Raw genomic sequence first — 25557 nt, 5'->3', positions numbered from 1 at the left:
AATGAGCTTTACTTTCGTTGCCATCACTGAGGAGACAGACTAGGGACTTTACCATCCTTTTAGAGCTGCAGAGCTGTTGTTAAAGTGTCAGGATAGCCTCTGCTAGGACTGGTCAGATTTGCCCATGCACACACACACTGTGTAGCTTATATAAAACCATTGTTCTCGGTCATTGTCATTAAAATTCAGAAGTTTCTCCAAATAATACCAGTGAGGCAGGAAGGTTTGGGAGGTTGCCAAGTTAGGCTTGGTTTGAGTCAGAAAGCACTGGGAATAAACAAAATAATTAGTACAAACTAGGAACGCACAACACATGGTCAAGTCTTTGAACAATGTTTGGTCTTTTGAAATATGTTTCAAAGCATTCCATCAAGGCAGTTTGGCTTCTATATTCTTCAGTAGGCCTTAGCAATCCTTTCTTACACTTTCAAAGATTTGCTGAATCTGTGCTAACTCCCATCTCATAGCAGGACATTATTCTGAGGGTAGACACTGAAGCAGCTATAAAACAGAAAATGTATGTTGCTACATTAAAATAAGCTTCTATTACTACTTCTACTGGAGTTACTATCCCAACAGAAGTCAACAATATATTGTACCCAGTAGCAGTGTTTTTTGTTTTAGTGCCTTGTCACTTCTCTCTATTCTTGGTTATATTTGAAGTCCCATTCATAGTGTAAACAAATACTACACTACAACATATTTATCACACAAATCTGGACACATTTCAGATGGAATGATTTATTTATATTTATGATAGCATATTAAAACAATAAACATTGAAAGCACTGACAGTTGAACCCAAGGCCTCTCACACACAGCATGCACCACCCCAACCCCAGCGTTCAAGAAGAGACACTGAACATTCTAACAAGAGACGTGTCCTCTTGGCTGATCAAAGTCCTTTTTTCAATTCTCCGAGTCTTTATGCATGTTCTTTTTTTAATCCTTTAAATACATTTTGATATAAAAAAAACAAGCCCACATATGACGATTCAACTATCTTTGCTAACTCCATTGCTCTGGTTGTCCTTCTTTTCCTGGGTTGTTTCTAGTCTGCTAGAGGATGAACATGATACTGGCCTCCTTTCTCTTGCTGTCCATGCCAACTCTGGGATCCAAGAAATTATTGTGATGGGTAGCGTGGGGGAATAAGCACTAAAATGGTTTTAAAGACCTCCCTGAAAACCAAAAGAAGTAAAAAAAAAAAATCTTTAAAAAAGTCATAAAAAAAATGTAACCACAAAAGTCCAACTGAAAAAGTGCTGAAGGGTTGTTTTGAGCTCTGTAGACTGGAGGCACTTTGGCACAGAGCGAAGGCCCCACACCTTTAGCAGAGGGGAGGGAGGAGTGGATGGAATGGTACAAAGGTGAACTGAAATTCAACTCAAAGAGTCCAGGAATGACATAGCAACACAGAAAGAAAGAAGACAACGAGCTGACAAACATGGAGGAAAAGGCCAGCCTCCCCACCAGTTAACGCTCAAGTTCAGGAGGAGGGGAGTGAATAAAAAGAGAAAAGTTAAGTGAGCAGTGGCAGGTCAAGTCAGGAGGAAGAAGCAAGAGTTCCATCCAGAGTAGAGGAAACCGTCTGGCAAAAGCTTTACATCACAAACAGAACAACAGTCTTTTTTGTGAAAGAAGGTCGCAGGGAGGGTGAGGGGTGGAGAGAGAGGGGGCATGGTAAGGCAGTCCCACAGGTCCCTCCTCATCTGCCTCCACCTGAAACTGAAGAGGCTTTAGTAGAGACCCCTACAGTCCTCTGCATCTCCTCTTCACAGGTACAACTCCTTGGCTCTGATATGTTGCAGCTTCTCCCTCAGCATGCGGAAGGAGGGCCGCATTATGGGGTCCAGAGTCCAGCACTGCTTCATCAGGTCGTACACCACAGGAGGGCAGCCATCCGGAGCGTCCATCTTGTATCCCTTCTCCACCCGCGGAACCACCTCTTTCAGCGGCTAGGGTACAGAACAATATAGAACAAAGACAGCTTTAACAGGTCATGCATACAAATTAATTATGAAACACTACAGCACAAAGGTCAGGAACTAATAACTACGTAAATGCATAAGTAACAGTGCAAGCAAAGTAATTGGATTTTTAATTTATAGTCTGTGTGTTGTATTTGCAAACATTGCATGCATGTAATGATGCAAGGCACATTGTTTAAGGTAGCCTTAAACAATGTGCCCGTTTAACCTTTACCATGTAAGCAACAATAGTGTTGATTGCCATAAAAAAGCGTTCATTCTTACAATGAAGCCTGTCCTCCGCTGGTGTTGATAATAAAAAAACAAACAAAAAAACAAAAAACATGTTTTAAAAAAGAGCCTTAATGATACTCACAATTCTAGGATAAGGCACTCGCCCAAAGGAGTAAATCTCCCAGAGTAGGATTCCATAGCTCCAAACATCTGACTTTGTGGAAAACCGCTGTAAAAATTATAATAATTAACAAAGTGCACATTATAAAAAAGTCTGAATACAAACGAGCAGAAAAGGTAAAGGTACCTTCTCTCTCAATGCTTCAGGGGATGTCCATTTGACAGGCAATTTGGCAGTGTCCTGTATGGAGGAGGCCTCTTTGGTGAGGCCAAAGTCGCTGACCTTAGCAATGTTGTCATCTGACACAAGAACATTGCGAGCTGCCAAGTCTCTGTGGACAAAGTTGTTGGCCTCCAAATATTCCATAGCCTCACACACATCTCTGTAGGACAAAAATAGTAATTAAGACCAAGATGACAATAAGAAATAGAAATGAAAACTGTAAAAAAAAAAAAAAAGTCCTATTACGCTTTTCTGTGGTTTCTATTATTAGATATGAGAGATGGCTTACAGTGAAAACTTTAGTAAGCAGTCTCCTCCCAAAACAGTCCTCCCTCGAGATCGCAGATAGTCCACAAGACTGCCCTGTGATAGCACAGTAAATATAAAGAGATGCCATTATAAAAAAAAAAAGAAAAGAAAAGATTTTTAATAGATTTAAGTGTTAAAGACCAACCAACAAGAGAGCAATTCATTAGACAACTGACCTTGGCCATGTATTCTGTGACAATATAAAGACTCCCTCTCTCCTCTACAATTACCCCAAGCAACTGGACCAGATTGTTGTGCCTCAGTTGCCTGTGAAGAGAAAATGCAAACATTTGTGTCACTAATATTGATTTTTCTAGAAATTATATAGATGCTATCAGACCACCAAGAATGCAATATCTTACGTCATGACAGAGGCTTCCGCAATAAAAGCCTGTGCTGTGGCATCATTTTTGATACACTTGACAGCCACCTTGGTCCCCCTGTAATCTCCAACCATTACATCTGCAACCAAAGACAGGAGGATGATGCATTGCATTACCTTAAAATATATACTTTTCAAACAATAGCAGGACTCCTTACCTCCAAACTCCCCCTTGCCAATTGTTTGAATAAGCTTTAGGTCCTTCCTGTTCAAAGCCCAACCACCTGAAAAAGAAATAATATAAGTATTAAGTCTAAATATCAAATAATTTCAAAGCAATGTGGTCAATTCTGTTTTCAAGTAACCATCAACTAAGACAATGCAGAGTATCTCAAGATTCACACCTTAAATGCTAAATCAAACAATTGTTTGATTCTGAAACTTTTTGTTGTTTAAATCAACTATTTTTTGAAGCCCTGTAAGGCAACTGCTGTTTTAATTTTGAGCTACACAAAAAATTATTTTTGATTTTGTAATGCTGTTTACGATGACAGTTTTTTATGTGCATAAATATAAATTATAATTAAATTGAAATAATTCTTTCATCCTTCTGGCTGTCTTCGCAAAAGGCCATTTGAGTTTATGGAGTGAAATGAATGAATGCTTCCGTGAAGGGAGACCTAGTCTAACCTTGAGAGCACAGTGGAGTCCCTCGACACTAAAAGATTAACTACCCTCTGGTGATTCAAGCCATTAGCAGCAAGATGATGATGCGCGCTTCAGTGTAACGTGTGTGTGTGTATTGCATGCCTGTAGAGTTGTTAGTAAGCTTAGAGTGACAGTATTTAATGCTAATGTAATAATGTCTGTGTGCCTGGGTGCCACTGTCCCTATAGAGTAGTGTAATGAGCTCAGAGTGTGCCCTTACTTCTGGAGAACTCATCCTGTGCCGCAACTGTCCCCTCCATCAACTTGGGCTTAATCAGCCTGGTGCAAAGGCCATCCGCGTCTTTGGTGTAATGCTGGAGAAAGATTAGCCATATGCAATTCAGAACAAACATGGATACTGTCAGGCTAGGTTATTTATTTAGTCTATTCTACAAACTCAGAGGGCAACATCTGGTTATGTTTTATTTTCTGTTACGTTTTAAATACACAATTCACAAGGAAAATTTAATCAACTATTTAACTACATAACAAGGAAAAAACATTCTGCAAGTCAGATCTACAGCCACCAGAGGGCAGCATGTTATACAAAAACAAGCGTTTCACACTAAGGACTATTTTACTCTCGGAACAATGTCCATATATCAATGACATCGGTGACTTTAGATTATATTGTGCATCGTCACAAAAAGTAGGGATGCAAGGAATAATCTCACAGATTAAGAATGAGATTGCAAGTGCACTAAAAGAGATGAGGCTAGGGTTTTAAGGATACAATAAATTGAGTGTGCATGGGATCATGGGGTGGAGGGACACAGGGACTGAACCGGGCTGTGTGGGCTGATAACATGACTGCACCAGAGGCTGTGGATGTCATGGTGTCAGCTGGCTCAGACCTGTTGTCCACTTCCAGAGCACCGTGGGGCACAAAGAAGCAGCCCAATTATGAGTGTGATAGCCACTATCCAAACCCTGTCACTTCTTATGCACTGCCCTTCCTCTGAATTGTATTCACTCAGCACACCACTAGATGTGAACTTGAACCTAAATCAGATACTATTTGAGATTTCACAGATAAAATATTTCTTTTATATTTCCATAAGAGCCTTCAACTAGATAGAGAAATATAATACAACTCCTACAACTGAACATCAAATAATTAGAAATGCAAAAATTTAAGGCATACTGTCAAAACCAGACTTGGAGAGACTTATCCATGCATTTGTCTCCAGTAGGTGAGACTACTGTAACGTCCTGCTCACTGGCCTCTCTAAATGGGTGTTAAGATAGCTGCAGTACATCCAGAAAGGTGCTGCTTGAGTCCTGACTAGAACCAGGAAATACGAACACATAAGTCCTGTGCTCAGGTCTCTGCAATGCTTTCCTGTCTGTTGCTCAAAGAACAGACTTTAAAGCAACTCTGCTTGTCACAAGTCTCTCCATGGTCTAGCACCTAAGTATATCTCCGACATGTTAGTGTCATATGAACCATCTCGCTCTCTGAGGACTTCAGGGTCCGACCTCCTGCTGGTGCCTAGAGTCAGGACTAAAGATGGGGAATCAGTATTGCAGCTAAAACCTGAAACAGTCTTCCTGAAGATGTGAAACAGGCAAAACCCTTTTGAGCCTGTCAAACATTGTCAAACTTTGACAATGTTTGACAGGTTCAAAACGGTTTTATTTAGCTGTGCATATGAGTAAAAGGTTTTTATTCTGCACTTTTCTCTTTTAATGTTTTAATGTCTTTCTTATTCTGTAAAGGACTTTGAAATACTTTGTGCACAAATTGAGCTATGCAAATAAACTTGCCTTGCCTAGGAATCTACAGATATTAACCACATTAGAGATATTGGCTGGTTAACTTTATAACTTTTGCTGTAGAGACTCTGCCACCTGTTTTTCTCCATGGATATTTTATTGTATAGGTCAGATCTGTGGAGAGGCAACTCCGTGCACCATAATAATATTTTTCAAGGTATTTGAGAAATGAAATCTCTTGTGATTGAATAAGTGCAAGATAAATAAGCTTTAATGCTATACTGTGTAATAATATATAGCCAAAGCATAAGCATCTCCATGAAGACAAGCAAGTCTGAAAAATTGCACTGTGCACCTTTAACTATAGTATACGTAACAAAAATCTTAATATCTATCCTTACTTCCACCAACTGCATGAGGTTCTCAAAGTACTCCTCTTCATCGATAGTGAGCTTGCCATTGTGGTAGATGATGCGGTAGTGCTCCACTTTGCCATCACAGCTAACACATAGGGTATAATCCCCGGGATAGTTGGTGCTCTCCCTCACCAGGAACAAACCCGTCTCTGGGGGGTAGAGGAGTCGCTCAGCCTGCTCCCGAGCTATTTTGCCATGGAACCAGCTAGACAAAAATAAGGAGAAAAACTTAGAAGACAGGCAAGAGAAAGAATCAGTCGGTCAACAGATTATAATCAGTACTTTAGCAGTCCTGAAAGAATCACTTGACCTCTGCACTAATGCCTTTTCTGCATTCACCACAAAGACATCTTTGTAATAATAGTCTGAAGAGATTCATGAAAAGCAGAAAATTAGTTGATAATCACAGGCCACAGAAACATTTCCAGCCTGTTGGTGGCTTAAGAAGTCAGTGAGAAAGTACCTGAACCCAAACAACAGGAAGAGTGGTGCTAGTACACTCTAAAAGAAACACATGCCTGGGGCAAGAGTCGGAAATTGACAGACTGACACAGCAAAAACAGGAAAATGCAGGACTGCTCAACCTGAATGTGGTGGGGAGAACACCACAAGAGACCATGCTTTGTACCATCTGATTTAGATGTTTTCACTGTAACCATGCTTAGCCTTGGCCTCACCATATGGCATTGAAACTGCCAGTGAAAAGTTTGGACACACCATCTCTTTCAGTGTTTTTGTTTACAACTTTCTACATATTATGTAAATATTGTAGACATCAAATATATGATGGAAGATATATGGAGTGAGTGAGTTACCTGAAAAGGTAATCATTCTTTTTTCATTGATTATGTTATTTTGGGATAACTAAAATGTAATAATATATATGTGTAATGTCTAATAATGTCCTGGTATCAATTAAGTTGGTGATGAGGCTAAGTCAGTGGTCTTGACTGATTTAGCTTGCTTTTCCCTATAGTGGACTCTGACCTGCTTGCTCCTGAAGACAGTGGAGTCCCTTGTGGCAAAGCAGCTTAATACAAGGTTGGGTTGATTAGATCAGTAAAGGCAGGCTCTCCGATGGACAGCAGCTCTTTAAGTAACTCCCTCTAATCCAGCAACTGGCGCCATACAACAATGGTCTAGGGACGTGTATAGGACACTAGCAGTTTGGTGGAAAATGCTTTGCTATGCTCTCTGTCATAAATCACGTCAGGGACATGCTGTAAACAAGTGTGTGTAGGACACACCAGAGGAGATGGTGAGGTAGGACAGCTGGTCGAAGCCCATACCAGTCTAGGGTGGTGCTGTTACTATATGTGGAGTGAATGTCTGCCACCGGGGGTCAGCAAAGAGGCCCATATGTACCAGTGAGCAAAGCACAGCTGAAGACTTATGTCACCCAAAAAGGGAGAGGTCTTTCCTGAGACATCTGTAAGCTATGAATGATAAAGTCATCAAGTCCTAAAGGGCTTGACTCAAAACTTTTCAGTTGTTTCAAGCTGATACATTACAGGATAGTAAGAAAAAAAACAGTATGTTGAAGTAGCCAATTGTAGCGGAACAAAAAATCTAGTATATAGTAAAATAGGGGGGCACTGATCACATCACAGGCAAAATTAAACCTAAAAATCTTGTTTGGAGGAATAATGGCATCTTCATTTAATTGATAAATTAGCAAAGGGACTTTTAATAATGTATTAACTCATCAAATGACTAATTGTCACTCTTTTTTTACATGATGACATTTCATAGCAATGTTCTGATACTAACATTTTGCATGCTTGTAGCATACTGTCTAATTTGCATATGCCCCTCATTATGTTCCACTCTTTTGACATGGCCGCTGTTTTCAAAGTGCTTCATTCAAATACAGTGCCCAGCTGGTGCTGGCCTCTGTGGCAGCCGAGCAGACAAGAGAAGACAAAAAACAAGCAAATAATCAGGCTAATCTATTTTTTGAGGCTTTTGGACTTTTGAAATGAACACACATTTTTCCCCTTTTCTACTAGGTATAATGTGCACAGTGGCCTAGTAACTTCTTGACAACTGGGTAGAAAGATTCTGAGACCATCAATAGTAGAAATATGTTTGTACTTTTAACATGTACTGTATACTTTAATTTACACAGGCCTTTCGATACTTACGGCATAAGACTGAGTTTCCCCCCTGACTTGACTCCTTCCCTTTTCTGGACATAGTTTGCTGGAATGGTTCCCTCTCTTCCGCCAGTGTTCTTTGCTCTATACCAGTTAGGATCCTGAAAATACATTTAAAAGAATTACAGAACTAAAAAAGAACTAAAGTTTGCGAATCCACGGGTTCTTTTCAATAACTACATACAAGCAAGTGATTGAAAATGTTTAACTCATTGACAGCATCGCAAGTTATGATGTAATCTGTTAAACCATATTTAAAACAGTGACACTGCATGTCCCTTCATGAATATTAATGTATTAGCAGATAGTCATATTGTTTGTGTGTGCTTTGTTTGTGTCTAAACTAGTGGGAAATTCATTCTTCAAATTCATTTTTGTACTTGCCCTGGTGACTCCAATTATGGTCAATACATCTCCTTTACAAAAGGGAAGGTCCTGTTCATTAGCAGTCTGAAAGTTATATTTGGCTACACACTCTGTGCCAGATGACCATGGGGCCTAGGTAAGAGAAAACAAAGAAAAAAATTACAAACACATTTTTTTTACAAACACATTTATACACTGATGCTTGATTTAGGAGTGGGCGATATAGCAGAAAAAGAAAGATCACAATTTCTATTTAACCACAATTTATGTACACTTTGTGTTTTTCTATTGCCTTTAAGAGGTAAATGTATGCGTGTTCTGAAATTTCACACTTTATTATGTTTGGTTAAATCTGTCACTTATTCAGAGGTTATCCAGTTGGAGAAGTAAGTATAAGAAAGTGTTTGTGTTTGAGCAGATGGCTGGATTAAAAAGAGAAATAATGAATCATGATATGATATGATCAAAAAAGCAGATTGCCACAGGGATGAGATTACAATTCGATTTTTATCACCATATTGCCCAACTAGAATATAAATATTTCCACAACTGCTTACTTCACAAGTTTAAAGCATGATGTACACATTAAGTAGGTAAAGGAACTGATTGATCTTGCACTCTTATTCTTGTAGAAGAAGAGCCAAAATAAAATGAGTGTGTTTTGAGTGAGTGATGATCCGAATCTAATCATTAAAAGGTGATTTTATACTATTAAAATTTTTTGACAAGACATGCAATACTTAAATGGCCCGTATGCGATTATTTGCATGAATAGTAAAGACTACAGAGTACAGACATATTGTAGCAGCTTTTGAGGTCAAAATAAGTCTGCTATGTACTGTCTGCATCTCATTATGAAGCATTATATTGTCCGAGAATTGTCTAGGTGTGCATTTAGCATGCTAGTTAATGTCAGCTTTACTGTGACTGCAATATAATAAGTGAATAAAAATGTTTGACCACTGCAACCCATTTAAAATTAAGTACTTCTATTTTTTAGGTTTTAAGACAGTAAAAATTAGGTACAGCAACTTTAATTATCATGAATCACAACAGCACCTCTTTACATGTGGACAAAAGTAGAAGATAAAGAGAAAGTAATTCCTCCTTGAGAAGATTTACTTATACCACAGAGTCTGGTAACATGAAACCACTGAAGTTAAGCCAGGCTACTTTAGAGGATATGTGCTCAGCTACTATCTACATTAAAGGTGGGGCAGAAGGGATTGTTGTCATTATACTCTGTTGGCGCATGAAAGGCAGTGAAAGGGTCATGCTTCATTTTATGTTATCGGTTGTCTGTGTCCAGCACAGTGAAACAAGTGAAACAAATACTCTACAGTGAAAAGACAAGTGGATAGATGTACAAGTTTCTGAGTTGACTTACATGGATGCCAGACATGATGAAAGGAAATGGCAACAGGTGTCCTCAGGTAGGCAGCGGTCACTGTTCAGCCAGAACCATTAGAGCTGTAAGATAAGGAAGCACAGCAATAGGTCAATTTACACATTTTATAAATAAATAATACACTGCTTATTCTGGTACTGACCAATTATGAGACTGATGGATGAAGGAACACATCATTTGCCATTTAGTACTACTACAGTGCTAAACTACTAATTTAGTAAATAGGTTGTGCATGTATATTTAGTGGCTTTTTGCAGTAGTCTCAATGCAAAACTTGTCACTTCCGAAAGGCACAGTGAACAGGAAGTAAAAACTGGGAGGGTGGGGACCAAAACGAAGGAAGCAGCTGATGTGTAATTTCCATTGCTTTGCCATGTGTGACTAGGAGCTGTACCCGGTATATTGTAGTGCACTTTGTGAACACTAAGGCAAATTTTAAATGAGAGCTTGTACTTGTCTGCAATATTACCATCTAAAAAGGTGAAATGCTCACAGTAGGATGTTATATGGAACCAGTGCTTATAAGTTTTTCAAGCTTCTCTGAGTAAAAAGGGCTCTTCAGTGACATTTTCCCTAAGACTGTTTAGCAATGCATTCCCATGCTAGCTCTTGACATAAATACAACACTTTGTATGCTGCCAACTGTCAGGTGCCCATGCTACAGATTACTAGACTGAATAAAAGATGGATATGAGGTCTGAGGACATTTGAGGCTGGATTGCTCAAAAAATGGCTGTTTCCATCTAACCCCCACTCCCTTTCATATACCAGCTGGTATTAATTCTTAATTAAGACTCATACATATAGGGTTTAAAAATATTATGTAACACTAATCTTCAACAATAAAAACATAAATGAAATTCCACTGCGTGCAGTCAAGCCATCATGGATCAGTATTACAGTTTACAATTAACAATGATTTGCATATGTTATAGTTTATTCCAAGAAAAAAACATAATATGTCTTCTTTAATGAGTCATAAGACCAACACAAAAACAAAATGCTTGTGTGACTAGCATGATGTGACTGAATGTCAAATTCTTCCCAGCACAACTCAATTTAAGCGGACAAACAGTAGCTCTACTGACCAACATGAAGCTCTCAACAGTAAACACTCAATTCTGCAGTATTCACAGGCATCTTCAGTATTGTGTTAAACTGTATTACTGTGATGGAGCATTTTATTCGAGCACATTAACAACCAAAAGAAGTGGAGGAAAAATATGCAAATGTAACAAGGAGTATATGCAAATAGAGAATAAGATGACACAAACTACACACGGCTACAGTTGCTGCAGTGTGGACAGCACAGACCTGTCAGCAGCTAATTACCTCCAGACATGTACAGACCCTGACAGCTCTACGTTTACAGCATACAGGGGGAGACATGTTCTCCCCATACCAAAACAGGCAAATATATGTAATGTAAAACACACTTCATAGTCTGTGACCACATTCAAAACACTCTTTTACATAACAGGTGCTGAACTGTTAGGTGCTCTGTTGCCTGTTTGTTGGCTACAGTTTCCTTGGTAATTATGTTTTTCAAAGTGAGTCCAACACAGATGTTGATCTGCTAATCAAAGAGAAGACCATCAAAGGAAATCCAAAGGTCACTGCAAGTTTAAACCAAGTGTGAAATCCAACACAGGACTCTCCAGTCCAAACATGTTATGTTGATCAGCTGTGAATCTATTGCTATGGAAGAGAGTCCCTGGAAGCAAAGCGTGTCCTAGTGTCACGTTCGAGTTTAGGTCAGGTGAGTGGGTCAGACAGAAGTTTGTCTTACAAACATAATTTACAGAATGCAGCATGCATATGATTACAAATAACCGTTCCATTTACTTAATAAATCAGCCTCTATAAATAATTGACCCAAAGACCTTAAATTGTATTTTTTCCTGAATAAAGTGCCACAACTTTCCCAAAGTATTTCAACAAAACTACTACAGTTTACTGTAATGTTTTTAACTTGGATATTGAAAGCTCAAAATTGTGATGTAATTCATGTAAAAAGTCAATGATCTGAGTTGAAGTTAGCCTTTAATCTCAGATGCCAGTGCATAATCCAGTGGAGGATCACTGACTGACAGCAAGTGGAAAGTCTAGGTCATTACAAGGGGACGCCCGCCTGGGCCATCTGCCACTGAAAACCTCCCTGACCATCTTCACCTTTTCAGAAGTGGTGGCACTTTTTCTGCCTTTCAAGTGTTCTACTCTGGTCCAGAGGACAGTTAGAAATTCAAACACAGCCTTCTGTCTGAGAATGAAAACATGCATTTAACTGCAAAAAATACTGTAAAACAGAACTGATATCCAATGCCACCTGCACATGCACAATAAAAGCCTGCCCAAGGATAACAAGAGACAGACAGTGACTTGCTCATGGTAACTCCAGGGTATTGGGAACATAAACATTACAGAGCTTTAATATTTGCAGTTTAAGACAAATGTGCAGTTTATTCCTCCTAAGTCTGAAGTCTACTCCAAACCATGTTTTTACTGACAGAAGATGAGCTGTAGAACTTTAGATTAAATTAACCCAATTTAAGAATCATGAAATTTACGATTAGAAATAATAGAATGTCAAGTGATTACATTTCAATTAATTAACAGTGCTACAATATATCTTTTAATGTATTAGTTGAGTATCAAACAGATGTGAAAGGACTACACAAATGTGAAGAAATATCACTTTATACCCATGTTTAAAAGCTTACAACATAAGTTTGATCAATGTTATTATTTTTGCAGCATTTACAAATGTATTATATACAATATACTATACTATATATATATATTTAAAATCTGCATATCTTAAACAACATTCACAACATTTGCTGCAAGAATCACCTGAATCATCAATATCCGAGCAAAAAAGCCATGTCTGATCCATAGCTCCTTGGCCTATTTTTATCGCCTTTACGTAGGTTGGGCGACCAACAGACAGGCAGCTCTCCGTCTCCACTCGTGTGACGTAACAAGTGATTCAGGGCCCAGGCTCCCTTCTGATGACAGCGATTACTAAAAGAGGGCCAGGCGGGAAGTGGAAGAGAAAGATAGGAAGCCAGAGAGAATCCCCCCTTCTCTGTTGCTGTGGGAGGCTGCTGCTGCTGGACCCAACAGTTAAGGGGGAGGAAGGGCAGTGCTGACAGCTTATTGTTTGAGCTCTGCCTGCTGTGGTTCCAGTCTGTGGCTATTTATATCCCTGCAATATCCATGCGAGCAGAGGCGGGCTGCAGCCGTTTTCATCATCGCATACATTATATAGAGGCGCTACTGCTGCTGCATCAAAAGAGTAGGCCTGCTGTGTGTGGGGCTCGCTTCTGTTATTTTGTCTACAGGATTTCCCTCCTGTTTAGGTTCTAACATTTGTGGTGCCGGATGGAGAGGTTCTAATGCAACTAAAGGCAATGATCAGAAAATTCTCCCTCATTTTATGCATATTTTCTTAATTCTGGCAAGTTGTTGAAGTAAGATCTTCCACTGGCTTCTCAGCTTTCCAAAATTCAGCTGCTTATGATTGCATGGGAGCCTTATCAGATTAAGTTATTAAGTTAAAATAACGCTTATGAGACAATCTTGACCAAAAACAGTTGAGGATTAAGTATGCACTGTAGAGGTGGGAAACATTTCATATTATGGTAATGTGGTTTTAAAGATTAAAAACAATGTATCTGATATTTTGCCATCTCAAAATGTAGCGAAAAGAGCTGATTAAAATAGAGCAATGGAGCAAATGTGTCAAAACAAGAGATGGAAAGTGCCTTGTTCATGGTAACTCCAGGGTATTGGGAGAAATGATTGGAACGTCATTGTAAAGTCCAAAAATTTCAAGTAAATTAATAGTGACCTTAATACAAATATCTTAAAATGTTTGTATTCATGGGTTTCAGTTTCCTTCTTATTGGCAGACTTTTTGAAGACTTTTGACTAATTTATTAAAACAAATGAAAACTGAAAATCAATTTCCAGAACATAAACAATACCAAGATTTAAAAACTGCAATTTAGCACATTTCGACTTTATTTCTACATAAAGTCATAGTAATAAGAGAATAAAGTCCCAGTCAAAACAAAGACATACAACCCCAATTTCAATGAAGTTGGGACGCTGTGCAAAACTTGAAAAAAATACAGAATACAATGATTTGCACATCCTTTTCAACCTATATTGAACTGAATACACTACAAAGACATGATATTTAATATTCAAACTGATAAACTTTATAGTTTTTATCCAAATATTCACTCATTTTCAATTTGATGTCTGTATTCTGTTTTTTTTTTTTAAGTTTTACACAGCGTCCCAACTTCATTGGAATTGGGGTTTAGGTAATTTTACCAAAAACATAGAAGAAATTTTAAGAGGTAACAACATCAAAGTCAGACCAAGGATTCAAAATAATGGTGCTTAGAGCTAGAAGTCTACAATAGATGTCAAACTTTCTAATACTGGCCTTCTAAACATCGCAAACTATTGGCCTACAGTACCCCCCATGGAGTGTCCACAAAGTTCTGATAGGAAATGGCCCGCATAGCTCAGGGCTCCTTGTCAGCAGGAAACCGACCGTGTTCAAGCCACAGCTGCAGACAGGTGAAGATGTTCATGGTCAAGGTGAATAAACTCTGAGTATCACACAAGAAAGAATGGAACCTAGCTGCACAACTGAGGGACTACACAGACATCTAAACTCTGAACACTACTCCAGACAATTTTTGAGACCAAAAACTCAGAGTTGGCCCAGTCTGCGTAGCATAATATTAAAAAACTATTCACCAGGAAAAAAAGGAATGAAGATGTAAAAATGTGCTAGCAGCTACTGTAACAGCAGTGTGGGTGGTACAGAGTTGGCAGTGTCATTCCATTAGTTATTTAGTGTGAAAAGTATAGCTGGACCAGTGGAATGATACAATTACTGGGAGAACGACTTTTGTACAAATGTAATGTGGGGGGTATAGTAATCAGAGTTTTGAGAGAGAACATGCAACTTACAACATGGCGTCTATGAAGATTTTACGCAGAAGCGGCCCTAAACATCCCAGGAGGTGGAGGCAGAGTACAGACCAAAGGGAGAAACTGCCTGCTGCTGCTTTCATTGCCTCTACCCTGGCCTTTGAAGCTAAAACATGACAACTCCTCCTTTCAGAGGCGAGGAGGCAGAGGCGCACAGATGGAGGAGACACAAAGAATGTCATTAGCAGCAGCCACAGTGGGGTGCTCCAGCTACAATATGGCAGTGGCATTAGCCAGGGACTGGAGCTCCAAATCTCTTTAATAAAAGACATATTCTGCAACAGCATTGAAAGGAGCCATACTTGCAAGACAAAAACAAGAGAAAATTGGGACATAGTGAGGTTCAACAAAATTTGAAATTGTCAATGCTAGTGCACCAACTAATGAAGCAAAAAACTAATTGTTCCAATTAATTTTGTTCATAATTATGTTTTAAGAGCAAATACTATGGAAGACAGACATTCTTAATAAAAAAAAAAAAAATGCACATGATGTTTTTGGTTGATGATAGTCCAATCAAAAAGCAGAATGGGAATCATGAGTCTCTCATTTGCATTGCCAGGTTCAATGCTGAAATTGTTGTTTTACAGCTACCATCTGTAATTAGATTGGCCAACCCTACCCTGTTGTATTCTCACATACCACCACTAAATGCCATCTATGTTACTGCTGTCCAATAATGTACCACTTTGGCATGATAGAAGAAGACCAGAGACCACAAGTCAACCTGAACAAAGGCCAGGTGAGGGGAGGGTAGAATAAGGCTAAACTAAGTAGAATCTAAACTTACAGATGTTAGCTTTAAACCTAAAAGTGCAGCACATGCAGCCAATCATTAATCAGTGTTAGTGGAGCCACTCAGCTGAGTGAATTCTGGAGGTTCTGAGCTTTCATGTAAGGCATGGTCTGTCCATATACTGAGAATGAGAAAAGCTTGAATGTGCCCTCTATCTGCAGGTCAAACTCTGGCAACCCAAGCTCTGATGTGATTGCAGTACCATTTTAAACCAGTAAGAGCAAATACACTCCTTTTAAATTAAGATTTCCTCACTTTGAAAGAAGAAAGTAGATGTTTAAATCTATGCAAGTCGTTCGGCTCTCACAAACTTTTTGCCGCAGTGCTTTTTGACTGATCAGCTACTCCTTTCTAATCCAGAAGTGCCTGGAATCGGACAATAGAGCAGGACAAACATCCTAACTTGGGATGGTCCAACCATAGCTGCTAATTTGTCGTACAATTTGTAGTGTATTCTTCTTTCGAAAAGATTTGTAACATTCAGAACAATATAAATTACTGCTTTTACCCGAGATAAATAACAGTGTGGATTTTTGCCGAAACAAGCGAACAACTAAACCCCTTTTTTACGTGTAAGTCACCATGTTTACGTGGCTGTTCAGGTAACAGTGCATTGCTGCAGCCACTGTCGAAAGAAATGCTTTATACAAATGTCTCTTCCCTCCTGTTATGAGGTGGCACCAAATATAAAGGTATCTATGCTGTGATCAATAAGGAAGGATCACTTTGTTTATGGTTTAAGTTCAAGTTGTATCTCTCAGATATAATTTTTCGAAGGCATTTTCCACCGTGGTAGATGGGAAAAGTCCCACTTTCCCCTTGTTTGAAACACACCATTACTCTGACAATTGTCTGACAGTCACAGACCAGATCATGACCTGATGTCATATTGGCCATACCTGACACAAGTTAATGACTTTCTTTCTGAAGTCCGTATCTGCTGCTCCTCAATATTAACAGTGGTTGTCCGTTGGTTTCCGTGCCAAACATGAATAATGGAGGCTCCGCCCAGAAATGCAGAAACAGTGAATTATTTACTCAGACAGAGACTTGCATTAATGTGCAGTGTGAGGCAAACATGGCTGCCACACATAGTGATAGTAGTCTGCTCTCTCAGCTGATTCAGAGACAAGAAATTATACATTTTTAAACCACCATCAGCTTTGCTTCTTGGAAAGTGCATGCATCACATTATGAAAGCATTTGACATTTTAAAAGTCAACCATGTCAGTCATTAATGTCAGATGTTACAAATCGTTTTCAATGGTAACTTCTTCTCTGACTGCTGTGAGCACACTGCATTTGATTTGCTTATGAGGGAGATATTATGAACAAAGATAGAAGTCACAGCTTACAATAGAAAACCTAACACTCAGCTCTAGGGAGAATGTAAACTAGGTCAGAAGTTGCCATTAAAAGACGAGTTCTTAAATAAGTGTAGCCTAATTAGCTGACACCACCTCCTAAACTGAGCTTCATATTGTGTGGCAAAAATAAATTCGCACTATACGACAACGACAAATGTAAATTGTTCAGCACAGCAAGAAACGATGCAACAATACTGGTATGGCTCTCATCTCCAATCCAAAAATGGTACCAGTTCAGCCAATATGTTTTATCTTAAAGAATGAAATGGTGTTTTCCATCATTGGATATTGTTTTCCTGCATTGTTATTGGCAGATATTGGATTGGTGCATCTCAAATATCAAGCTTTGACAACTGGATGATTCATCTATCGAACACAGGAGCTTATGTTTTTTAGCTGGAAATTGGCAAGTTGATGTGAAGCTCTGTTTGGGTTTGATGATTAAAAAGAGCATAACATAATACATGAGTGAATTTCCCCCATAATGCAACAATGAGCGTCCCTGTGAGTTGTGTTCTTCAAATTACACACATAACAAGAATAGAAATGGCATTATGTAATATATGACACATTTCATATCACATCCAGCCAAGCTACATACAGTTTATTGAGAGACTCATCTAAATAGCCGAACACTGACCCTCACTTGCCACAGTGAGGTATGAAGTGCATGTAGGGAGGAGTACCAGATCTAAAATGGTTGGCACATTCTTATGGCCCTTGGAGATACGAGAAGAGGCTGTGTAGAAACATGACACCAGACACTATTTCTTTCATTGCTGACCCCATGGTCTACGGTCAGCAGAAAAACATGAACATTGTGTGGTTGGCAGCGGTTTTATAAAATTATCACTACTAAAAAAGAAAACATTCAGTGTGTGCCACCAGGACAAATATGGGAAATAAAACTCCACACTCTTTATTTAGAGTTGAAACATAGTCTGTCTTTTTTGTCTCGATTAATGAATTAGTCATCATGGGAACATTAGTTTTTTCTTCAAAATTTTGTCACTTGAGGACATCTTGATCAAGTTTACTTTCCGACAATAGGATTTTTATCAAACGGCACAATTACACATTTCCTGTGTCATTTTGATTACTGCTTGGCCTCAGTCAAAACCAAGTCCGCATGTTTTGCAGTATGTCTGAGATAAAATTATTTTTATTATCTGTTGCATTCTGTCTGCATTTATGTATAAAGCATTTTATCATCCGATAATTAGGAAGTACACACTAGCTAGTTGTTGTTAGCTCTACCATAACTACAAAACTGTCCTGTTTATTGAGCAAAGTACTTGAACTCACTGTAGGGCTGTAGAACTTTGCCTAAAAATAAAATTGACAATTAAAAAAAAAAAAAAAAAAAAAAAAGATTCATTAATTTTTGATTTTTTTCCTCTACAGAAAATTGTCAAAACAAAAAAAAGAAAATTGTTTCAATTAAAAGCTCCTCGGTGGAAAGGTTTCGGGAGTGGATGAGATCCGTCCCGAGTACCTCTGGACTAGCAAGCCGGAGTAGTGGTCCCTATATTTAAGAAGGGGGACCAGAGGGTGTGTTCCAATTACAGGGGGAATCACACTCCTCAGCCTTCCCGGTAAGGTCTATTCTAGGGTACTGAAGAGGAGAATCCGACGGATAGTCGAACCTCGGATTCAGGAGGAGCAGTGCGGTTTTTGTCCCGGACCTGGAACACTGGACCAGCTCTATACTCTCCATCGGGTCCTCGAGAGTTCATGGGAGTTTGCCCAACCAGTCCACAAGTGTTTTGCGAATCTGGAGAAAGCATTCGACCGTGTCCCTCGTGGTGTCCTTTGGAGGGTGCTCCAGGAGTATGGGGTCCGGGACCCTTTGCTAAGGGCTGTCCTGACCCCATACCTATGTTCTGTATGACCGGAGCAGAAGCTGTGTTCGCATTGCCAGCAGTAAGTCAGTCCTGTTCCCACTGCATGTTGGACTCCGCCAGGGCTGCCCTTTGTCACCAGTTCTGTTCATTGTATTTATTGGCAGAATTTCTAGGCACAGCCAGGGGCTGGTTTGGGAACCACAGGATCTCATCTCTGCTGTTTGCAGATGATGTTGTCCTGATGGCTTCTTTAAGCCAGGACCTGCAGCAGGCACTGGGGCAGTTTTCAGCTGAATGTGAAGCGGCTGGGATGAGGATCAGCTCCTCCAAATCCATGGCCATGGTTCTCGACCGGAAAAAGGTGGTTTGCCCTCTCCGGATGGGTGGTGAGTCCCTGCCTCAAGTGGAGGAGTTCAAGTATCTTGGGGTCTTGTTCACGAGTGAGGGAAGGATGGAGCTTGGAGATTGACAGGCAGACCTGTACAGTGTCTGCAGAGATGTGGTCACTTTATCGGTCTGTTGTGGTAAAGAAGGAGTTGAGCCGAAAGGCAAAGCTGTCGATTTACTGGTCAATCTACACTCACCTAAAGGATTATTAGGAACACCTGTTCAATTTCTCCTTAATGCAATTATCTAATCAACCAAGCACATGGCAGTTGCTTCAATGCATTTAGGGGTGTGGTCCTGGTCAAGACAATCTCCTGAACTCCAAACTGAATGTCAGAATGGGAAAGAAAGGTGATTTAAGCAATTTTGAGAGTGGCCGGTCTGAGTATTTCACAATCTGCTCAATTACTGGGATTTTCACGCACAACCATTTCTAGGATTTACAAAGAATGGCGTGAAAATGGAAAAACATCCAGTATGCGGCAGTCTTGTGGGCGAAAATGCCTTGTTGATGCTAGAGGTCAGAGGAGAATGGGCCGAATGATTCAAGCTGATAGAAGAGCAATGTTGACTGAAATAACCACTCGTTACAACTGAGGAATGCAGCAAAGCATTTGTGAAGCCACAACATGCACAACCTTGAGGCGGATGGGCTACAACAGCAGAAGACCCCACCGGTACCACTCATCTCCCCTACAAATAGGAAAAAGAGGCTACAATTTGCACGAGCTCACCAAAACTGGACAGTTGAAGACTGGAAAAATGTTGCCTGGTCTGATGAGTCTCGATTTCTGTTGAGACATTCAAATGGTAGAGTCAGAATTTGGCGTAAACAGAATGAGAACATGGATCCATCATGCCTTGTTACCACTGTGCAGGCTGGTGGTGGTGGTGGTGTAATGGCGTGGGGGATGTTTTCTTGGCACACTTTAGGTCCCTTAGTGCCAATTGGGCATCGTTTAAATGCCACGGGCTACCTGAACATTGTTTCTGACCATGTCCATCCCTTCATGACCACCATGTACCCATCCTCTGATGGCTACTTCCAGCAGGATAATGCACCATGTCATAAAGCTCGAATCATTTCAAATTGTTTTCTTGAACATGACAATGAGTTCACTGTACTACAATGGCGCCCACAGTCACCAGATCTCAACCCGATAGAGCATCTTTGGGATGTGGTGGAACGGGAGCTTCGTGCCCTGGATGTGCATCCCACAAATCTCCATCAAATGCAAGATGCTATCCTATCCATATGGGCCAACATTTCTAAAGAATGAATCAGCACCTTGTTGAATCAATGCCACGTAGAATTAAGGCAGTTCTGAAGGCGAAAGGGGGTCAAACACTGTATTAGTATGGTGTTCCTAATAATCCTTCAGGTGAGTGTACGTTCCTACCTTCACCTATGGTCATGAGCTTTGGGTAATGCCTGAAAGGACAAGATGGCTTTTCTATGCTCCATAAGGGACACACAAAGGAAGAGCACATCACTTTTAAAATGCTGGTTCCTATGACGTCAGTGAGCAGCCTTTCGTATATTTCCAATGCCATGTCCAATGCAAGAAAGTGGGGAAAATAAAATCCATCCACACAAATTCATCTGAACTTAAAATTTGAATTAACAATCAGATTGCTGTTTCATTCAGTCACATAACTGTTGTATCATACCTAATACAGAATAATAATAACAAACAGCAGTGGTTTAGCCTTATGGTCATATTGGCAATAAGTAATGAGTTGTTGTCCCTCCACTTTGAACCCCTTGTGACATTTTTCAGGGAAGTCTTTGAGAAGAACAGAAGAACATTGTCCCTCTTTTCAGATTGCTTCCAATTTTAAATTCTCAATAATATATTTTAATAAAAACAGAAATTTCACATTTGACCTTAACAATGCAACTATGATTTGACTTTTAGTATGAGAAACCCAGAAATTTTATGCTTTCATCAACCACTTATCTTTGGGCCAAAGCAATAAGTTTGCTTTCCAGAAAAAAAAAAAATCCAGAGGCAATGTAATTGTAATATGGAAATAGTTGAGCTGCAGAGGGTTGAAAGAGTAACTTCTAGGGCTAATTATTGCTACATTCAGCTTTTTATTTGTTGATGCTTATGCTTTAAATGTTACTGAATTTGTTTACTGGGACTTTCCCGCTTTATTATGCCAGTGGGAAAAAAACTGTTTCAATTTTATAGATTATTGCAGTATATCTCTGGAGCAATAAATAATGCTTCAAAATGTGTTATTGTGACAGTCACAGGTCTAGTTCTAGGTTCGACTCCTGGGTGTCTGACAGGTTACCCCAGCACCATTGAAGTATGTCTAAATGTAGAGGATACATTTACCTTAACCTTAAGTAGTTTACTCAAAGGGTATCTTTACTGCACAAGGATCTGCATAAGACTAGATAGCTCTTCACCAAAGTAAATGCAAATATTTCTGAAAATCTGTCAAAATTACATTCTCCAGTGATTCTCAGATAAGTCTCATGTTGAAAAGAGCGTGATAGTGACAAATTATGTGTAACAATATTTTTAAAATTCCAGTTCTGTTGCATGTTAAATTCTTTGACCTCTTACACTCCTAGAGCCTACTGCTATGAAATGAACTATTAGTTATACTTACAGAACTAGACCAGATAGAAATATATTACGGTTGTTGTCATCATTGCCTTCTCAGTGACTATTAATGGCCAAGCCCAAACACTTATATCCCATTGCCAGGAGAGCAAAGTTTTTTATCTAAATTACAGAAAACTATAGATCCTCTTTTATCCACCCCTTCTCTATACAAAATCTTGTCATTTACCATTGTTTCAATTATTGGCCCAATGAGAAAAAATAAAACATCCAAGCTGCATTTATTGTCCAACCTAAAGGTATAACATGTATGCAAACACATCAAGCAAATGTGGGTACAGAGGGCATCTTATTCTGAACCTTGAGAATGTGTTGCCATTGATAGGCACGTCTGCTGAGAGTTTCATTTTCCATTTTTTACCCAAAATAAGTAGACCATAGCATTTCTGTTTGCATATGCTCATACGTGCATAACGGTCTGAATACATGGTCTACAAAGTGGAGAGAGAGAAAGGTTGATATCAACCCTAGAGACTGCCATGCGGTCAGCAGGGTCTGGCCCTATAGGCTTTAAATATACAGTGAGATGGTCAGTAAGAAGACAGAAGATCCATACGTTTCTGCTGAGCACATAAAGAAGCTTAACATGAGAGGATCCAGGTTACCCTTCCTCATAACTCATTGGAACTGCATGAGATGTGACAAGTAGCCAGGCTTGCAGACTTGTCCTGTCACCTTTAGTCCATGTCAAGCAATAACATGATTGGACAACTCCAGTCTAGCAATCAGTCAGCTGATGAGAGTGGGGCAAAGCTAATGAGACAGAAAGGTGGAAGAAGTGGTACTTGAGGGCTAAAGCAGATCACTAATTTTCACAGATGGATTTACTTCAGTTTAGGCAAACGTTAAAAGGATAATTTGAAGGTATTTCAAAGTAAATAAATAAAACCAACATTTAAACTCTTCGCTGCCCCCACCCTCTGGAACTCACTACCTAAACCCCTCCGTGACTGCTCTGACCTCCCCACCTTCAAGAAAGAACTCAAAACTCACCTGTTCAAAATCGCTTTTAATGTTTGATTTTATGTTGTAAATTTTGTGATATTTTATTATTGTATCTACTGTGAAGCGACTTTGAGTGTCCTGAAAAGCGCTATATAAATAAAATTTATTATTATTATTATTATTATTAAACAAAGAAAAGTAAGATGAAATCATTTGATGCAAAATGCAGTGAATTACACAGAGCATTTCGAATGGGGGAAAAACATAAAATGCCTAAAATCACTGTTGATAAGTTTTGAAGAAAAGGCAAATATACTTTTTAATTAAGCTGTTTGCATGGCAAATTGAGTCCTATAAAACATTTATGTCAGCAAATTAATGTAATTAACGTCAAGACTTAAAATGATACTAACGATACTATTACACTCAATATACTGTAGTAGTCTTCCTGGGAATAGTAAAGAAAATAACATGTTTCACACACCACAAACTTCTTCTCAGTCATGCTATGGCTTGCAAAGGTATGCAGCCACAATTCAACATCTTATCTTCATACACCACAGAGAAAACCTGAACATAGGACCAGCTCACAGACAACATGGACGAGCTCTACCACCATGTGTTATTGTGCATTTACCTACTCCAAGCTTCTCCTGCCACAGGCCAACCCTTGACTCCTAAAGTGAGTATAATATTTGATTTCCTGCTGCAGACATGTGCTACAAAGATACCTCAACATCAGTGGCTTATTATCTCATTGCAGTAGTCTAGTTCTCTGTCTCATCAGAGCAGTGCACCACAGTATCAGCATCACTGGGGGTGTTCTCTTGCCTGAGGCAGAGGCCTTAGTTCCAGCTTCAGTGCGGAGGTGGATCATTGATAGGTGCATTGATGGACAAGGCAATCTGAGACATTTGGTGGGAGCCCCATCACACCCTGACTGTCAACATCCACACTGAGTCCAGCTGTACGGGAGTAAAATCAGCTGTAATTGCCTTGGCTTGTCTGAAAATTCAATGACTTTATTCATAACAGTATTTGCGTTTGTAACTGTCAAAAGGTCATACAAATAATTTTCTAACTGTCAAACCACCTCCATCGATCATAAACGACAGCGATATTGAAACAATGACTGTCGTACAAAGGGGATGGTCTGTCCAACCTGAGGACTCAGGATAACATGGAGGTTTAGCCACATCCCCCAAACCGTCTGACAGGGGAAAGCAGCAAGACAAAACAGATGCTGTCTGATTTACGCCTAAAAACAATTAATATATTTTGGATTTTTTATGGATAATTTAAAACTGATTATCGGTCCAAACAATAAAGATTAAAATTTGTCCGATAATGGAACCAGTGACGTTACACTAGCTGCTAACGCTAGTAGCCTGCAGGAAACTTTGGATTAACACAGAAACCCAGTTGTAACAGAAACTTCGGGGTAGTATGCGACATAAAATCTTCCCGGAGTTAGACCATAACATTCCGTAGATTTAGAGTAGCACGTCGCTATCGCGCCTCGGCGGCAGCAGCAGCTCAAGAGGCTGAGGTACTGCGGTGTGGGACACTCACCCAGAGATAATGCTGCTGTCCAGGCGAGCCTCCACCTCAGCGACAATGGCCCATCAGCAGGTCTCCTCTGGATGGATGACATCAAGGTTTAGCAATAAAAAGATAAGTCAGTTCCAGGCGTTGGTTTGCTTTTGCGTGCTTGGTCTGCATAGGTGTATGATTATTTGCGTGTATGGAGAAGCTCTCTGCGGCCTTCTACTGGAGGAAATGGTCTCCACTCAATGGACAGAGCGCGCATGCGCGCAGGAGAATGGCCTCTCCATGGCTGAGCGGTGTGTGAGCGCAGCCCTGTGGCCAACAGGTGAGGCTCAACTGATGGAAGACTTGTTACCACTGCATCAGCCTGCAGCTACGAGCATCCTCCGCTGGGAAGACAGAGGGATGCCATATGTGGGACCAAATGAGGTTCGCCTGTAGCGTAGCGTCATTTGTAGCTAAGTATTTTTCCCTATATATAAAACAAATAAAAAACAAACAGACATTGGAAACGAAATACTTCAAGCCTTGATTGTCATGGTGTTTTATAATAAATAAATAAATAAATAAATAAATAAGATCTGTGGAGAGGCAACCACACCGTTACATAGAAGAATGCATGTTTCGTAGAAATGTCCTGGGAGTGACCAAGATAGACAAAAGCAGAGATAATGTTTATAGGGTTTAGTTTATAATCATACAGTTATCTTTTATGGTGAATCCTAGATGATGTTTTGGGGCTTTTCCATGCACCATCATCAGCTTAACTTTTGACGTATATATGGTCAGTTTCATAGGTCTATACATGACATGTCATGTCATGTCATGTCATGCCAAAGACACAGCTTTTGCATATTTATTATCAAATGCTCATGGAAGTAACCAAACATGGCAGTATGTAAACGCCATTCTCCCAGGTCAAACAGACCTGACTCATGTAATCTAAAGAAGGAAGCAGGAAATGTGACTGTAGAAAAGCGACTGGCCACAGAGCCACGGGTCATAGAAAGTCCCACCATGGTCAGCATTTTGTAAACATATTCACACCATCACTGAGGCTTTAT

General features: G+C 39.6%; 1 protein-coding gene across 1 annotated transcript; it reads right to left on the bottom strand.

Annotated features, from left to right (window-relative positions):
• Nucleotides 1–725: 725 nt before the first annotated feature.
• LOC117387810 (tyrosine-protein kinase CSK) lies at nucleotides 726–24751 on the bottom strand. The gene is made up of 13 exons (XM_033985387.2): nucleotides 24518–24751; nucleotides 9928–10010; nucleotides 8559–8672; nucleotides 8163–8275; nucleotides 6004–6223; nucleotides 4107–4200; nucleotides 3397–3462; nucleotides 3219–3318; nucleotides 3033–3123; nucleotides 2837–2910; nucleotides 2512–2707; nucleotides 2347–2433; nucleotides 726–1958 (listed from the first exon to the last, which is right to left on the bottom strand). Exons 2-13 carry the CDS (start codon nucleotides 9940–9942, stop codon nucleotides 1776–1778), a joined length of 1353 nt encoding a protein of 450 aa, XP_033841278.1. The 5' UTR covers nucleotides 9943–10010; nucleotides 24518–24751; the 3' UTR covers nucleotides 726–1775.
• Between the last annotated feature and the right edge of the window lie 806 nt (nucleotides 24752–25557).

Source organism: Periophthalmus magnuspinnatus, chromosome 3, assembly GCF_009829125.3.
Source record: "Periophthalmus magnuspinnatus isolate fPerMag1 chromosome 3, fPerMag1.2.pri, whole genome shotgun sequence".
Taxonomy (NCBI): Eukaryota; Metazoa; Chordata; class Actinopteri; order Gobiiformes; family Gobiidae; genus Periophthalmus; species Periophthalmus magnuspinnatus.
This window is presented reverse-complemented; position numbering and strand designations above follow the sequence as displayed.

What these genes read in the sequence shown, in the direction of transcription:
- LOC117387810 (XM_033985387.2), bottom strand. An exon ending in GGGAAACTCAGTCTTATGCC is followed by an intron (nt 6,224 to 8,162) that starts GTAAGTATCGAA and finishes ATTTTTGTCTAG; the next exon opens with CTGGTTCCATGGCAAAATAG. An exon ending in CTGAAGCATTGAGAGAGAAG is followed by an intron (nt 2,434 to 2,511) that starts GTACCTTTACCT and finishes TAATTTTTACAG; the next exon opens with CGGTTTTCCACAAAGTCAGA.